The 17,680-nt window shown below is 42.0% G+C and overlaps 1 protein-coding gene across 1 annotated transcript in view; it reads left to right on the top strand.

Moving 5' to 3' along the window:
* Nucleotides 1-17,680, top strand: part of LOC136426457 (fibrocystin-L-like) — an 80,472-nt gene that overhangs the window by 58,996 nt on the left and 3,796 nt on the right. The window contains exons 60-80 of the mRNA XM_066415157.1: nucleotides 138-371; nucleotides 958-1,189; nucleotides 1,747-1,918; nucleotides 2,658-2,834; nucleotides 3,323-3,464; nucleotides 4,167-4,329; nucleotides 4,546-4,802; nucleotides 5,104-5,376; nucleotides 5,965-6,137; nucleotides 7,456-7,596; nucleotides 8,312-8,459; nucleotides 8,881-9,011; nucleotides 9,690-9,929; nucleotides 10,042-10,243; nucleotides 10,946-11,118; nucleotides 12,841-13,146; nucleotides 13,529-13,631; nucleotides 14,003-14,184; nucleotides 16,313-16,427; nucleotides 16,850-17,008; nucleotides 17,469-17,633. Of these exons, the coding sequence (XP_066271254.1) occupies nucleotides 138-371; nucleotides 958-1,189; nucleotides 1,747-1,918; nucleotides 2,658-2,834; nucleotides 3,323-3,464; nucleotides 4,167-4,329; nucleotides 4,546-4,802; nucleotides 5,104-5,376; nucleotides 5,965-6,137; nucleotides 7,456-7,596; nucleotides 8,312-8,459; nucleotides 8,881-9,011; nucleotides 9,690-9,929; nucleotides 10,042-10,243; nucleotides 10,946-11,118; nucleotides 12,841-13,146; nucleotides 13,529-13,631; nucleotides 14,003-14,184; nucleotides 16,313-16,427; nucleotides 16,850-17,008; nucleotides 17,469-17,633 (3,888 nt within the window). The remainder of the gene's footprint in view (nucleotides 1-137; nucleotides 372-957; nucleotides 1,190-1,746; nucleotides 1,919-2,657; nucleotides 2,835-3,322; nucleotides 3,465-4,166; nucleotides 4,330-4,545; nucleotides 4,803-5,103; nucleotides 5,377-5,964; nucleotides 6,138-7,455; nucleotides 7,597-8,311; nucleotides 8,460-8,880; nucleotides 9,012-9,689; nucleotides 9,930-10,041; nucleotides 10,244-10,945; nucleotides 11,119-12,840; nucleotides 13,147-13,528; nucleotides 13,632-14,002; nucleotides 14,185-16,312; nucleotides 16,428-16,849; nucleotides 17,009-17,468; nucleotides 17,634-17,680) is intronic.

A 17,680-nucleotide genomic window follows, 5' to 3' on the forward strand; every position in this document is an offset into this window, starting at 1 on the left:
ACAGTCCATTTGTCATGTTTACAAAATGCCAAAAGATTTCAATTTTGCTTTGACTCATACATTGAATTTTAAAACAAGATGAAAATCAGTTTTCACATCAAATATCTTAATGATAATATTAACCTTTTCCCGTTTAGGCTATGCCCGGGTCACCAACACGGAGTTCTACCGAACAGGCCAGGAGGGTTGGACGGACTTCTTTGATGCACGCTACTCCATCGCATACATGGACACCGGGACGGTTGACTCCATCCGCCCCTCCTATGTCAGGAAGAACGCCTTCCATAACTGCTTCTCCGTTGCCGTTGGTGTCTTTGGGGCGACTGGCATCGAGGTTGATGATAACGTCATTCACCACACCGTTGGACAAGGTATATTTCTTCGTGCACTTAGTCCACGCCAATTTAATTTCTTGGTTAACAGATTTTAATTTTAGCACGAGGACATCATTAAAACAGAAGGCTGGGGTGAAAACTTGCACCTGACTCTGTTCACTCCCTGAAACTGTGTGCACCAAAGTACAAACTTTCCTCTGAGATTCTGTTTTCATGTTGATTTTCCAATCTAGCATTTTTTCAAAAATTCTGTTAACCAAGAAATTAGATTGGTGTGGCCTTAACTCCCCCACTGCAGGATAAAATTTCAACCGCATTCATGGATTGAAGGTGAAGTGTGCAAATTAGCCAGAAAGACCTCCATAGTCATGTCATCATGCAGTTAACTGCATAGCCAGGATTATGGTGACATGCTGTCTAAGGATTTATATGAAAAAAACAACAACTTTGAGTTGATTGTGTATTTCTTTAAAAGAAACCCATAGCTGGCTACATTATGTAATTATAAGTTCAGAATGAGAATTTAAAGCAGGTTGCCATAAGCCTAAATGTGTTCAATGCAGCTGCATTGTGTGATAGTTGAGATGCAGTGTATGCAGTTACATCTTTTTTTCTGTTGCAGGAATAAATGTTTGGGGCACCAACAACAAAATCCGTAACAACCTAGTTGCTCTCAACATCTGGACCGGCGACTACAACGGACGTACGGAGGAGGAGAACGTGGACATTGATGCCTCCATCGAGGTGCATAACGGCAGGGGCATTGTGCTGCAAGGGAACAGGGTGGCCGGGTCTGAGAAGGCAGGCTATCATATCGATGGGGAGCCCTGTGCAGGCAACACTGCAGACGCCTGGTATGTATAAAGCTCACTAACTTACTCACTCGCTTACACCCTCACTCACACACAAACTTACACCCTCACTCACACACAAACTTACACCCTCACTCACACACAAACTTACACACACACACACACACACTCACTCACTCAACTCACCCACCCACCCACTCACACACTCACCCACTCACTACTTGCTCACCCACTCACCGTGACCCAAGCATCCACCCACAAAGCCACCCGCCCGCTCTTTCACACACTCACACACTCACACACTTACTACTCACTCACATACACTCACTCACTCACTCACTCCCTCACCCATTCAGTCATTCACACTCATTCACTCACTCACACACTCACTCACGCACACACTCTTTCACCCAACAATCCACCCACCCACTCACCCACTCACATTTACATTGAGGAAGGCTGATTTTGAGAGTACGATCTAGAACTTAGTAAATTGAGTTTTGTAAAGTCTTGTTCCTATCATGAGAAAATTTAATCTTCAAATTAGGTTTAAGAAAGAAATAAAAACAGACGATTCTGATTTTTGCATTTGCTCATAGGTCTGACAATGAGGTGCATGGAGCCCTTATCGGAGTCTGGGCCCTGGAAGACTGCTTCCCACCCTGTGTCAAGGTGCGAGGATTTTACGTCTGGAAGGCCTTTGACTTTGGCATCTACTTCCAGTCAAAGTGCAACTTGGAGCTGGAAGGCAATACGATTGCTGATTCCCGGGTGAGTGGAGCTCTATTCCATAATCATTTTATGCAGGGCTCAGTCTCCAGGTTCTGTCCCTCTGTCTGGGGACAGAAATTTCTCCATGTCTTTCCCTATGGAGGGGATAAAATCTGGACGTCATGACATGAAAATGCAATTTTGCTAGTCTCAGTTACCAGACTGGGGGGTGTCCCTGTGGTGTAGTGGTCTGTGCTTCTGTCTCTCACCACATCTGGTTCAAATTACTTGTACAAAAAAGACTGGGGATCAAGCCCCAGGTAGGACACCTCTGGACAAGAGGCGCATTGAGTCATACCAAAGACTGTTACAGTATTAAAATGGTACATACTTCTGAAACGGTATGGAAGTTAAACACACTTCACTGCCAGTGGACTAGCCCCCTGCTACAGTGATTGCACCCCAGGGCTATGAAACGGGGATGGGCACCGCCCTATACATCAATAATGGTGTGGGAGGATTTTAACTTTTAACTTTAACTACAGACTAACTATGCCGGCTATTGGGACTGACCCTACCAGCTAGTTATTCCCTTTTCTGCCTAATTCATACACGCCCATAGAAGGGCCTGGTGGAGGCTACAATTTCGCCACAATTGCACAGCCTTTGACCCTTCCTGCTAACAAAGGAGAAATACATCTAGACAAATGTATGCACAGTCACTGTTAGTGCAAATTGCTTGAATTTACAATTGATTATAACCTCAAAATAAAATAATACAATGTCATGTTGTTTACAGCTCGGACTGTTCCACATGGTGATTGGTCCATCAGCCCTGGCACATCAAGTGGTCGACAACTACGTCAAGATGGAAGACTCCCTCTTCATCGGCAGAAGTGAAGCATTTGACTGTGACAGAGACCAACCCCAACTTAACCCCAACCCCAAACCAAAATACATCAGATATCCCAGTCATGTGAGATATACTGTCACATTTGTGTGTGCATGCAGGTGTGTTTGTGTGTGTGAGTGTGTGAGTGTGTGTGTGTGTTTGAATGTGTGTACTTGTGTCTGCATTTTGCTTTCCTTAGAAAAATCAAATAACCCTTCATCTGTACATGAGTTCAAATTCAGAACAGGACATTGAAAATGTACTAACCTTCTTAACTCTTGCAACAATTACTCAGCAAGCATTATATCTATAATTTCATTTACTTTAAAGCTCTTATGTACGTTTTTTTAAGATCATTATAATAATTTGCATTTTAAGATAAACCAAAAGATTTGTAATATTTGAAAAGGAACCATTTAGTACAATGGAAATTTCTTTCTTTTGTGACAGTCTTTCTTTTTCAAATAATTTTCCTCCTAGAATTATTTTCGTTTTCATGCACTCCCCTATAGACTCTACGGGGCTTCTTTCGTTTCAAACAGTCATCATTAGTATTTGCTGTTTTTTTTCAGGGTCGCAGTTTTTCGACTCCGAGCGGTGGTATGGTTGGCACGCAGTTAGGCATGTTCTCAACAGGTAACAACGGTGCCACCACACATCCTTTCGCAGGAGAGATGTCCTACCCAACCCTCAGTGGCTATTTCTGGATGAGCGGTTAGTGTTCCTTCCTTGTTTCTTTTCAATCATTTCAGAGTTGAAGTGACGACCGATGAAATAATTAGAATGATGACGATGGTCATCTCTATCCATATGTCAAAAGGAAGTTTTGTTTTCAGTCACTGTTGATTTCAATTTCTTGTTGGTAGGTTATGAAGTAAACCAAACAATTAACTTCTCGGTGATACATATATTAGGATAAGACTTGTCTATCATTAAAGTTAATTGACCTGAGTTTATTGTAAAAATTAAACTAAATTTTGTTACTAGAAATGTGCAATTTAGATCACAAAGTTGGAAATGCTGTATGGGCATTGAAACCAGTTCCATGTTTGATTTGAAATCCTTTTTGGAGAGTAACTTACTGAGAGGTTCTCTGCATGACTACTAAAAGCCCAAATAAACATTGTACAATGCATCTAGTGTTAGAGTAACAGTTGATCATCTGTCTTCAGTCACTGATGACCACATGTTAAAGTACAGGCTAGGCACAGATGGACATGTACTTGAACCTCCATACCAGTACCTGCACTGATAGATACGTACTCAGCCCTAGACCAGTCCAATAAGACCCCATTCAAATACCAGGCTTCACATCTGGATATATTACTGTTGTATATAGATACGCGAAGCCTGGTATGAATGGGGTCTAAGATTACCTGATTCAGAATGACAGTATCATAAATTGTGAAATTGCAGATGTGAAGTTTGCCAGATATGGCACTGCTTGTGGTAGAGAGGATGTCGCCATCATGACTAACCCAGCTCAAGAGGACGCCACTTTTCCGACCTACGTCAGCGGTCTGTCCTGGCCAGGATCTCAGGAGAATAACAAGATCTACTATGATCGTCCAGGTGTAGGGTAAGCACTTTAATATGGACGTCAAGTTGATTCTGGCAATTGTGTAGGAAATTTGCTCATTTTCTCAATGATTTCTCTATTGAATTCACAGTGGCTGAACAGACATGAGGAAGTTTTAGATTTTTTTTTCCTGATTGTACATAAAATGTATCATGCTTTTACTTGCAATTAGCCTGCGGGCAAGAATTTTCGGTTAACATCTTATCGTTTTTCCAGAAAAGTCAACCCATCTGACTGCGTTGACATGGCATGTGACGCTAAGCTCGTGGCGATCATCATAGATTCCGACGGCTCAGCCCTCGGAACACCCGGGACTGTGGTCCCCGAGCAGGAATGGGAGTGGCAGCCGGAGGGGGTCAGTAATTGGGGCGGGAACAAACGCTACGGGATAGGAGACTACCGTATCCCCACGGCAGCGTTGGCAGGCCCTGATGGCAGCAAGCTGAGTGCAGCAGATGTTGCTCCAATGAAAGGTACAGTCAGATACATACAGCATCCCCCTCCCACTGCAACTTTGAGTCTAGATGTAACCCTGGAGTCCATTAACATTAAATCCACTGGGTTATATAAATGTGCCACTTAGAAAAACAGTGAATCTAGCAGCACCCCCCAGGTATGCACAGTTCAGATACAGGAGTGCATTATACTGGGGGACGTTGGGTTAGAGAGAATATCTTTCCAGGTTGGCGGAATTATGTACCCTGGTGGAGTTAATATGTATCTTATTTGATGTTAAATATCTTTTAACTGTACTTTTGTATTGCTTCCTTGTAGGTGTCCTTCGTGATGACAGTTGTACCTACAAATCTTCGTGGCAGGCTTACGAATGTCACAACATCGACTACCAGATGCTGATCATCGAGAGCATGGACCCGGACACCGAGACGCGCAGGCTATCTCCCGTCGCAGTGATGTCGGGAGGCGCCGTGAGTCTGTACAACGGCCCTCAGGACCATGGCTGGTGTGTGGGCTACACATGTCAGAAACGTATCTCCACGTTTTACGCCATCGTCTACTCCGATCGTCACCACAACATCTACTTGACAGGTAAGAATCTGATATATGTGTAGACGTTAAGAAAACGATGTTATTCTCTGCTTGCTTTGCAATACCAGGGTTGACATGTCACTCCTTTGTCCTCTTTATCTATTGAATGATAACACTGATAGTCTTGTCCCTGGTGCTGAAAGAGTTATCAAAGAGTGATATGTACGTTGAATTTGATCAGTTGCCCAATAAAAGGGCACCTAGTAAGAAAATTATGTAACTATTCATAATTAGATAATGTATTATATGTAACCATGTGTATATTTAACTATGAACTATATATATTGTAATTTGAATATCAGTACCACCTAACAATATTTCTATGGAGAGAGCAAATCTAAGCAAAGTCTTCTTCATCAATGTGTTGCTACCAACAAAACTTGTGATTACATTCATTGAGTATAAATGTGGATGATGATGCTCATAATTATGATATTTAATTACGTATGTTGAAAAACTTACACAGAAGCTGCATCTCCACTTCAGTTTCAACTTCAATGTGTTGGTACCAACAGAAATTGTGATTACATTTGCTGAGTGTAGAAGGTAGATGATGATGTTTATAATTACGTATGTTGTGTTTTAAAGGGGTGAATCCGCAGAAGCTGCGTCTCCACTTAAGGCTGCGCGACGGCGAAGACAAGGCCATCCGTGTCGCCATCTTCTACTCCAATCCTCAACGTCTGGACGTGTACCGGGGCACCAGTTACGTCATGCCCACCAATGGAGAGAATAACGAAGAGGGCCAGCTCATCCTGAATGTAAGAAGCCGAACCCAATGAGCTGGAACTTAGTGTCAGTAGTTAAGACTAGAGTAGTCATATGTTATGTTGTTCTTCATTATCTGTCGTCCACTTTGTGTTACATGTACATATGCATAAACATGCCAATTAGCCTACGGGCAGAAATTTGTAGTAAACTTTCTGTAAGTGATCTTGAACAGATTACCAATCAGTGTCTTTTGACTCAGAATGGTGATATCACAAACTACAATTTCGTAGGAGTAGGAATAATGTAGGAGTAGTAGGAAAACATGGACAATCATACAGCTAAAGCTTCTTACTAATAGACATTGCCTAATGCCGTGTTTCTTTTAGGCACCAACCCAAGGCTGTCTTCAGGACCCGTCCTTCCGTCCCAGGACGGAAATTTGCTTGTTTGCGATGAAAAAATTCCACCCTGTCTTACAGAAAAAGCTTCCTAGACATTGCCAGGCTTAAAAGCTAATGAGACTGGTGCTGTGTTTCTTTGGCTGGCACCAACCTCACAAGGACAGTACATCCTGGCCATTGATAGAATTTCCTGATGGTACAATGTAGGAGTAGTAGGAAATCATGGACAATCATACAGCAAAAGCTTCTTACTAACAGACATTGCCTAATGCCATGTTTCTTTCAGGCACCAACCTCACAAAAACAGTACATCCTGGCCATTAATAGAATTTCCTAATGGTACAATGTAGGAGTAGTAGGAAATCATGGACTATGTTACAGCAAATGCTTCTTAGACATTGCCTAATGCTGTGTTTCTTTAGGCACCAACCTCACAAGGACAGTACATCCTGGCCATGAATAGAATTTTCCTGATGGTACAATGTAGGAGTAGTAGCAAAACATGGGCAATCATACAGCATTAAAGCTTCTTACTAATAGACATTGCCTAATGCCATGTTTCTTTCAGGCACCAACCTCACAAGGACAGTATATCCCTACCATGAATGGAATTTTCCTGACGTAACAATGTAGGAGTATCTTACATCAAAAGCTTCTTAGACATTGCCTAATGCTGTGTTTCTTTAGGCACCAACCTCACAAGGACAGTACATCCTGGCCATGAATAGAATTTTCCTGATGGTACAATGTAGGAGTAGTAGCAAAACATGGACAATCTCACAGCAAAGGCTTCTTACTAATAGACATTGTGTTTCTTTCAGGCACCAACCACACAAGAACTGTACGTCCTGGCCATGAATAAGACTTCCTGAGGGTACATTTTGTACATGTAGTTATAGAAAATCATGAGCAAGCTTACATCAAAAGCTTCTCAGACATTGCTTAATGCCGTGACTGTTTCTTTCAGGCACCGACCTCACAAGGACAGTACATCCCAGCCATGAATGCTGCCAGTGGATCCAACTACTTCGACGACGACACGAAAATGCTCTACATCACCATCCGCGGCGACACCCCCATCGACATCGTCACCATGCCCGTGCTGAAGGTACTGAACTGCACAAAAACATTAGAAATAATGTAAAACATCACTATCTGCTTACGACAGGACTCACGATCAATGGGTGTTAATGTACCCCTATATTAATGGTGTTAATATAGGGGTGCAATTACAATATTTACATTCGATAATAAAAGCAGGTACTGTGTAAAAAGACATCATGCATCATCATGCACAACCTAGCAGGCGATAAGCCAAGTTACACAATGTGACTACGGGATCTTGAGTTGCAAACACAAACATGCAAACAACATCATTTCTTATACTTCACCAGGAGGTCACCCTCCTTCCTGGAGTAATAAGAACAAACAGATAACTGTACATTTGTAAGCTGCTCAATATGTCAGGTCAATAATATCGTTATCACTTTCCTGACTAGTAGAATATAACACAAGTTAACACAATTATGTTATGTAGAATGATGTAATACAATGTACTATGTAATGTTATACATGATTGTTTTGACTATTGTGAGCAATTGTGATATAGGGTGCAATATTGTGCATCCATTTTACCATTCTTAATGTGCAATATTAAGTATCAGCCCTAGCTGATGACTGTACATGTTGATCACGGAGTGAACAATCGAAAATGTGGAAGTACGTGTTTTGTTACCTTTAAGTCACTGAAGTATATACTTAGTAACTTGTAATCACACGTGACTGATGAGTATCTTCAACGATATCTTGAATGAATCTTGAAGGTGTCGTTCGGCATGCCTGCCATCACCGTGGACGACTTCTTCGAGACCAACCTGATAAACAACCTCGCTAGCTTCCTGGGCATCCCGGCAAACAAGATCCGCATCGTGAACGTGGTCCGCGAGGACAGCAGGAGGAGGAAGAGGGCTGGTAGGGACTGTTGGAGCTGTGCAGTTACATTTTCTAAGTCTTGGATGTTTTTATAATTAAAGGCTTTATTCACCTTTTACTCTGACTATCAACTCTACATCCAAAGAACACGCTTTGATTGAATGAACATATCGCAACAGAACATTTCAAGTACAAGGATTTTATTACAATCTAGATCTACTTAACTCCCGTTTAGTCAATCTTTCATCAAAGAGTTGTGAGTAGATTCTGTATTTATTAGATTTCAAGCTGACACAAAGCTGCATATTTTTATGTGTTTTGCACGATCTTTGTTTCAGAATTCTGTTTCCTGTCGCTGACTTTTCAACACATTGTTTTGGTCACGACTTTCAAATAGACAACTACTGTACAGAAAACTAACTGTTTAATGCTGATATTTTTTTGTCTTTCATTCCCAAAGAGGGCAGTATGACGGTTGAAATTGAGATCACCGAGCCACCAGCACAAGAAAGCTCTTCCTCTGAAGACACCACCGAGGAAGCGCGACAGGACCTGCAGCAGGCCTCCTCGCTTATTGTTGATAGCACTCAGGTAAATTCTTAACCTTTCCCTTACTGCCTGATGTATTCTCCTGTCGGTTTGACAGATGAGTAGGCATACAAGCCATTTCCCAAGGTGGGTCCTCATGTGAGAGTAAAGACCAACTTTTGACACACATGGGCGGCCACAGATGCTGCATGGGTTAGGAACAAACGGCTGGAGTGCTGTTTTCTCTTCTCCTTCTTCTCTTGAATGGTAGCTGTTCTGTTGGCTTCAAAGGCCTTTATTCCTAATGTGCACTGGTTTCTTTCTTACAGCCTTATCCTATGATAAATACAAATTGGGTTGCTATAAAGGTTTACTCAGCAGGTGGAAGGTTGATGATCACAGCTGATCTAGTATGCTGTAAGGGACTGCACTTTACAACAAATTAAAGTAACTAAAAAAAGTTTCTCTTTACTTAATGATACATAACCATGATAACATTATATGGTACATAAAATCATACGTCTACCAAATAAGTTCAATTTCCTTTCACTGGCTGTAAACAGTATTGTTGATGCACTCTACATGTATTGTGTATTTCCTGCTGGGTACCATCAGTGACAAGATCGGCATTGAAGTTCAAAGCTTTGCAGTTGTGGAGCATTCCCACCACTCTATTTCCTTCCACTGGCTGTATACAGTATAGATGATGCACTATACAATGTCTTGTGTATTTCCATGCAGCTGGGTACCATTAGTGACGAGATCGGCATTGAAGTTCAAAGCCTTGCGGTAGTCGAGCCTCTGCCATCTGCTAACTCCTCCGACTGGGAGGACGTGGCTGAAGAGGCGGAGAGTGGGGTGAGCCCTGCGGCGACGGCTATCCAGATCCCCTCTAGGATCGCGCTGCACACCCAGCCAGGTCCCAGAGGGGAGGGAGCAGCCTTCCCGACACAGCCTGCCCTGCAGGTGTTCGATGGCTCGGTAAGTACAGAGGGAATTGCAGTCTTTATTATGAACTATATGCCATTGTTTTGTCAAATTTTCCACCATCATATTACAACTGTTTACAATGGATGCTGATCTATGCTTTCAGGGCAACCTAGTGAAGACCCTTGGTGCGTCCTCCAACCCGTGGGAGGTCCAGGCCAGAATCAGGTCCGGTACGGGTACCGACTCTCGCGCCGGGACCACGGGAGACAGCGTTGTCTTCAAGGACGGCTGGGCCAACTTCACCGACCTGGCCATCACTCACAGCGGGGAGGGATACATCCTGGACTTTGTCATTGTCAAGCCTGGTAAGTCTGTTTCTCTGTGTCATTTTCCATCATGTATAAGCATGAGGGGAAAATATTTTTTTCCATGTTCCAAACACCCGGTCAGAAAGCTTCTTTACTTCCTTTTATAACCTTATGACATTGAGTTTGAGATAGGGGTGTTTCGAGCAAATACACCTCGAGCAAATGTACCTTCGAAGCCCTTATTTTCTTTATTCATTTAATAGGGGACATATACATGTAGGTTATCCTAGAAATGTAAAAAGCACACAGCTGAAACCTTATTTGACATGATTAAGCAATGGTTACCGTAGTAGAGCATACAATGCAGTTATTGTCAAAACTATTAGCAGGGTCGTAGGACAATCTCTAAATACAATTTCATTGACCAGTGTTTTGTGTCACCAAGCAATGAAGAACATCATTGCTACAGTTAATATATTTAGTATCTTATATGTACTTTCAATTGGTATGATGATTGTGCAGTCATGTAACCTCCGGATCCATTAAGGTTGATCTATGGGTTACATAACCTTTGAAAAACAGTGGGTTTGAGAGATCCCTAATTTAGCATCCCCTAGGTATGCACAGTTTAGATATAACATTACAGGAGTACATTATGCTGCCGGACGTTGGGTTGGAGATGGCGGAATTATGTTCCCTGGTAGAATTATGTTTAACGTAGTAGATGTAACTTACCTAAATTTTTCCCAATTCCGACAGCATCTGCCTCCAGGTTCAACACTTCGTCCGTGGCGGTGGATGTTGAGGAGCGAAGGCTGTCAGCGAGGGTGATCGGCACCGACGCCATGCTGGAAGTGGACGAGGCCTTCACTCTCTCCGTGGCCATCACCGATGCCTTCACCAACGAGGACGTTCAAAATATTGCTTGGAAGGTGGGAAAGTGTGTCACGCTTTTCTTAGGAAAAAATCAGATACAATTTTAGATAAAAGAGAAGGCCTTGAAACTTCTGTCCACCTATTATGATATAGCTGATGTTATTTGCAAAAAGCAATGTTTAACCTAAAGAACATTGTTCTTTTCACCCCTTATAGCTTCTGTTATTTGGGTCTTTGTTTTGCCTCTAGTAGCTAATTTTTCTAAATTTATCTGAATCATCGTAAAATGCTTTCAATATCTTTTGAAGAAATATCTATCAATAACCTTTACACACAACAGAAAAGTTTGCTACGTCTGGGGAGCTTCCAAGATGTTCTCTGTCTCTTCTTTCATACTCGTCTGTCAATGTACAGTCAAACCTGTCTATAGCGGTCACTCAAGGGACTGGCCAAAACTGGCCGCTAAGGACAGGTGGCCGCTATGGAGAAAATGTTGATTAATTGACCACGAGTGACACATGTTTTCAGTGCCCACTGAGATACATTTATTCACCGTACAGTACACATTTAACATTACATAGGTAAGGCACATTTTAGAAATTCGATTGTTGTTCTTTTACTTCTATTATGGGCTTGAAAAAAGAATTATTGTATCTGCCAACTCCAAAATCCATGGTCTGCTCGAGCTTCATGTCTGAACAGACCAGCATCGCCATACTCAACTCTTGATCCTTCGCGACTGCATCGCTGCCGGCACACGCGTCACCAACGAGTTTTAATCATATGAAACAAAGTTCTTCGCAGCAAAATGCCCCCTAGTTAGTATAGAACAAAATATATGTTGCTCAGTTGCCACTTACTGTTCGTTTTCGACCGTTTTCAAACACAAAATTGTGGTGACAATTTTCATAATCTGTTGTTGTTTGCTTGTCATGATCGGCTTCTACCATTATGCTAATAGGGTAATGAGAGGAAGGTCGCTTTTTTGAGGGCTTTTTTCTTTTCAGAAAATTGCAACAGCCTAAATTTTACAAGATAGTTATGTTATCCATATTTAGTTTGAAGCTTTTGGTTCAGTAATTATCCTCAGTGATAGTTTGCAGCAAAATAGATTTAACACACTATACCTCCGCAAGAGTGGTGTCTTCCGATGACCTTTATGCCGCTCCGCCATTTTGAAAATCGTGTTTGGGCACATTTTCGGATGAATTCCCGGGGAAAACGGAAATATTGGGCCGACATTGAAATAATTCGCCAACTTAGCGCATCAGATACATGTGCGGGTTGTATTTTCCAAAAACTACCGTAATCTTTGTCCAATCCAAATGCACAGAAATAGTCAAATATGCTACGATGTACAAACGCAAGCCATGTGAAGAAATACTTGACTTCGCGCGCGTCAAACCATGGATAATCTAACGAAGATAAAACATTCTTGTTTTCTTTATTATTATCCCGTAAAGTTAAGTTCACATAAACTTGATAACTGCATTAAAAAATGAAGATTTTGAACCCGGCGTGCGGTGGCAATGCGGCTTCCACCGGCGCACATTGGCCGTTATCGGCAGTGTTACTGTACTCGCGGGACCGAAAATCGTCTGGCCGCGACCGCGTTGGACAGGTGGCCGCTATAGCCTAATTCTTAATGCTTATGTCAATGGGAAAAATCCAAGGGACCGACAAAAAGTGACCACTATGGGCAGGTGGCCGCTATGCAAAGGTGACCGCTAATACAGGTTTGACTGTATAACATTTTGATTTCCGTATTTTATTTTCAGGGCCACACGTGGCAGTGTGCAGTAGAACTGGACCCAATCTCCACCCAGGATGGTGGAGCTCAGAGCGCCACTTTCGCTGGCACCAAGACGATGACCTTCGACCCAGCCACCGGTCGCGCGACCTTCAGCGACTTGTCCTTGGACAAGTACAACCGTTACCACCTGCGGTTCCACGTCACCAGCACGCCCGGGGACCACGACTTCTGGATCAACGCCAGTCCCGTCACCGTCTATCCGGCCAATCACACCTCTCCTGTCCTCGAGGAATCTTCCCATGTGACCTTGACATTTGATGGAAGTTATCCGGTGAGTTATTAAGTATCTTAAATTGAATTAGAATTTTTATCTAATCAATTCCAAGCTATTGGAGGTTATTGCTAAACATGTTACCAAATTAAGATACATGTACATGTATGTTATACAACTTGTCCTTGGTACTGAAAGAGAATTCAAAGAGATGTGCAAGAGAATTCAAAGAGATGTGCAAAAAATTCCAATTTGGTCAGTTTATACTTAAGAATTTGAGATATTATGCATTTCCAACAAATTTTCTGGACAAAATCTGATGTACTGCAGCAGCTGCATTGTTTGCATAAAACATTGTATCAGCGCTTTTTGACTTTTGCATTTACTTCGGAAGTCTAAATATTTATTAAAGTTGATTAACAATTTTTTTCTTTAATTTCAGGATGCTGTAGTTGGCAAGGAAGACTATTTGGAAACTACCCTGTGGCGGGAGGTTGTGGGGGAGCGGTTTGACGTCCTCGTGTTGAACTTTACCTTCACTGAAGGTAGGTCATAAGACTTTCTTTTTCCTTTTTGTGACTTTTATACAATATGAATTCATTCATATGTGGAGTCCAACAATGGTAAAGTCTATCACTCAAACACGATCACTCACTTACCTAGTACTCACTAATTTGCACAGATAGGTCCCAGCTTTAATTTGTAGACAGTGGAGAACATACATTGTGCTCATCATTAACGAAATTGATCCCTTCATGCTTATAGAATATATTCCACAAAGTTCAATGTTGTGTTTGCCTCAACCAAGGCCCCCTACCTGCTGCTTTTATAACCTAATGTTATTAAACTGTGTATATATAGATTAACAGCTTCAAGACAACTGAATTGACTAAGTTTGATCTTTACTTTTTTGCAGGAAGCGTCATCACCGACTTTGATGTGAAGGGAACCAACAAAGGGGTGAATGCCACCCTGATGGACCTGTACGACAAGGTCAAAGGGGGCATGACCCTTGACATTGGTGGCAGCACTCTCACGGCACGCAAGAACATGGTTGTGGATGGGAGTGACTATTATGGTGCAGATGGCGTCCCCCCGGTATGTACTGTGTCCTCATTGTGCCCCAAGGGGACACTAGTTTGATAATAGAGGCTCTCTCTAACTGTTTTGATTCAAGAATTCTAGAAAAATTCAATTTCTTATAACGGATCTTCTTTATCATCTTCTTGAGTTTAAGATGACAAAGCTTCTCCTCAATCCATATAGTATGATACATCTGATTTACCTGTCAAACAGAGGCCTGCTTTTTTATTTGTTTGTTTATTAAAATTCACCACACACATGTTGATGGGTTTTACCCAGATAAGAATCATTCTTGAATCTTGCCGTGTTATACAGACTATGTGTGCAATGTTGTCCTAAAAGCACTTGGCAGGCCAAACAAACTGTAATACTTCAACCCTTCAGCTCTATTAAACTCATTATGCTATATGTTACCAAAATGACCGGTCCCCCGAAAGTGCGAAATGGAACGAAATGGAACGAAATGGAACGAAATGGAACGAAATGGAACGAAATGGAACGAAATGGAACGAAATGGAACGAAATGGAACGAACTAAAACATATGTAACATTATGAAATGTAATACCAGTAGATAGCGAAATATAAGGAACGTTGTAACATTCACAGTAGACGGGAACAGGAAGCAAATACATAATATAACGTGTTTTATTTCTTGAATCTATTTGGTAATATTAAATACAACGTTTTTGCCGCGTTTGTGTGGCTAGATTCTTCCCTGAAAATGGGAGAGCCGCGTGCAAAGCGCTCGGCCGCTCTTCCTTCATTTTGCCAACTATCTGCAAATGAACTGCTTCAAATAGCAGCGAAAACCAGCAAATGGAACTGAGTATCGAAGTAAGGACTAGATTATACATAAGTTGGTGGTAACATTGCATCTCGAGAGGCTGGTTCGGTCCAGCTTGTCCCCGCTCGAGTGGCCAATTACTTGGGATCTACCGCGCGCATGCGCGCGGCGATCCCATCACAATTCACCAAGAGGGCATGAGGCAAGCGTAATTTCATTATTCATACAGCGTGTTTGCGTGTTGTGTGAACTGTGAAATACACATCCTGCTCGTTCACACCCTCCCTTTGTTTTGTCGTGAACAAGGAAGCAGAAATGTCTCCAGAGGTAGTTCTCAGTCCACGTCCGTGGTTGAATGGAGTGTGAAATTATACATTGGTGACGCAGCGCAGAGCTGCATTTGCATATCATTAGCGGAGGGGTCCATTCTCCGACAGCCGACCAGCCGAACAATTGGTTGTATAAAAATCGTTGTTGCGGAGATATGCATATGATACGTACTAGTTATGGACTAAAACCGTATGTAAATAAAACTTGGAAGTCGGAGTTTGATTCAACCTGTCGGTAGCACACCCACGTACACAGTTCCGATGCGCTGGCAACATGCGGGGCTCCATTTGCAACACGCAAACACACTTTATAAATAAATAAAAATTACGCTTGCCTCATGCCCTCTTGTTGAATTATGAGATGCAATGTTACCACCAACTTCTGTATAATCTAGTCCTTACTTTGATACTCAGTTCCGTTTACGTGTTTTCCCTGCTATTTTCAGCAGTTCATTTGCAGATCGTTGGTAAACACAAAGGAAGAGCGGTGGATCTCTTTGCACGCGGCTCTCCCATTTTCAAGGAAGAATCTAGCCACACAAAGGCGGCAAAAACGTTGTATTTAATATCATCAAACAGATTCAAGAACTAAAACACGTTATATTATGTATTTGCTTCCTGTTCCCGTCTACTGTGAATGTTACAACGTTCCTTATATTTCGCTATCTACTGGTATTACATTTCACAATGTTACACATGTTTTAGTTCGTTCCATTTCGTTCCATTTCGTTCCATTTCGTTCCATTTCGTTCCATTTCGTTCCATTTCGTTCCATTTCGTTCCATTTCGCACTTTCGGGGGACCCAAAATGACCAATGTTCTTCCTTTATGGTAGTTGTATCATATACATTGTGTATATCAAATCAAACTTTATTGTGTAACAGTGACAACACATAACAGGTACAAATGTGCAAAATGTGGAAATCTATAACACCAATTAGACTTTGTATAACTATGATACACTAAACAAGAGGTCTAAAAGTTACATGTATTCTGTATTAACTGTGTTTTGTTGTATTCTCCGTCCAGGCTGCTCCCCCCTCTGCCTTCCCTGTTGTCCCAGTTGTTGTTGTGATCGTCCTCCTGCTGCTGGTCATCCTCGCTGCTGCAGCGTTCTACTTCTACCGCAAGAAGAGGCAACTACGTAAGTCAGACTTTTGATCTCAATTTGTTATATGATTGGACTTAGTAGTGATGATTCTATTGAAATAAGTGATTGTCCTTGGAGGCCTAATACACTCATCAGTAATGCAACAATATGTGTTTATGTTGAATATGAGTCTATTTCACTACTAGAAATTTAAGATTCCTGAGACTTACATGACGATTGTACAAAGTAATTGATGATAAAATCTCAACAGCAGTCATACTGTACCAACCCTGATAGTAGAAATTTTATGTTGATATTCATAGTTCATTGTTGATTATACCCAAATCAACTTACCTTGGAGCAATGTCCTCAGTACTAATAATGTGTACCAATGTAATGCAGTTATCTCTTGGTAGTCCTTCAGTTATCAAACCAATGAGAATAACCATGTGTATGATAAAATGCACACTCTGCAGAGGTCGCCCATGTGAGGAACAAGGTCGCGGACGACGTGCCCCTGAAGCCATCACCGTCGTCCTCCCGTGCCGGTGGCAGCGCCGATGCGGAGTCTGGCCTCGGGTCCACCAACCCCTCCTACGCTAATGTGAAGGACAGTGATGAGGCCCTTCCACCTGGTAGGTTCAGTCATTAAATTTTTCTATACAAGCTATCATTTGCTATGAAAAAAACTTTGCACATTGACTGGCCTTTCATTGGCCATTGATAAGATACAGTATTGTTGCACCTATGGGCAGAGCTGCATTCAATAATCTACCAACTGTTTCATGTCTTGTATTTGTGATATTCTCTTATCAACTTTGCCAAACGTTTTTGATTGTGTGTCTGTTTATTTGTGGACAGTATAACTTGAGAAGTCGTGGATGGATCTTGTTGATATTTGGTATGTTGGTATGGGTTGGTAAAAGAAAAAAATTGTTAGATTTAAGGCCCTCTTGCGGCTTTCTGCAGTTTTGGTATCTCATGTTCTTGACAAGAAGCATACAATTATGATGTTCAGTTTGTGTACAGCTCTAAGACCTGTTAGTTATCTGAAGATTATACACTTAACAAAGAATTTGTTTTGTTCCCTTGTAGTGTCCCCAAAGCGCAGCTCTGGGAACATGCCCATCAACCCACAACCCGTCCTGCCGCCCATGAACAAGGGTCACACCCAGGTCACCCCCATCGGCAGCCGGAACTCCTCCCCACTGCCAGAGGTCAATGTCACCGCCCTCTGCAAGAAGTACCAGGAGCCGGATGGTATGTCATGCATTGTCTTATTCTTAATGATGACATTTTTACAAAAT

This window comes from Branchiostoma lanceolatum, chromosome 1 (genome assembly GCF_035083965.1).
Source record: "Branchiostoma lanceolatum isolate klBraLanc5 chromosome 1, klBraLanc5.hap2, whole genome shotgun sequence".
Taxonomy (NCBI): domain Eukaryota; kingdom Metazoa; phylum Chordata; class Leptocardii; order Amphioxiformes; family Branchiostomatidae; genus Branchiostoma; species Branchiostoma lanceolatum.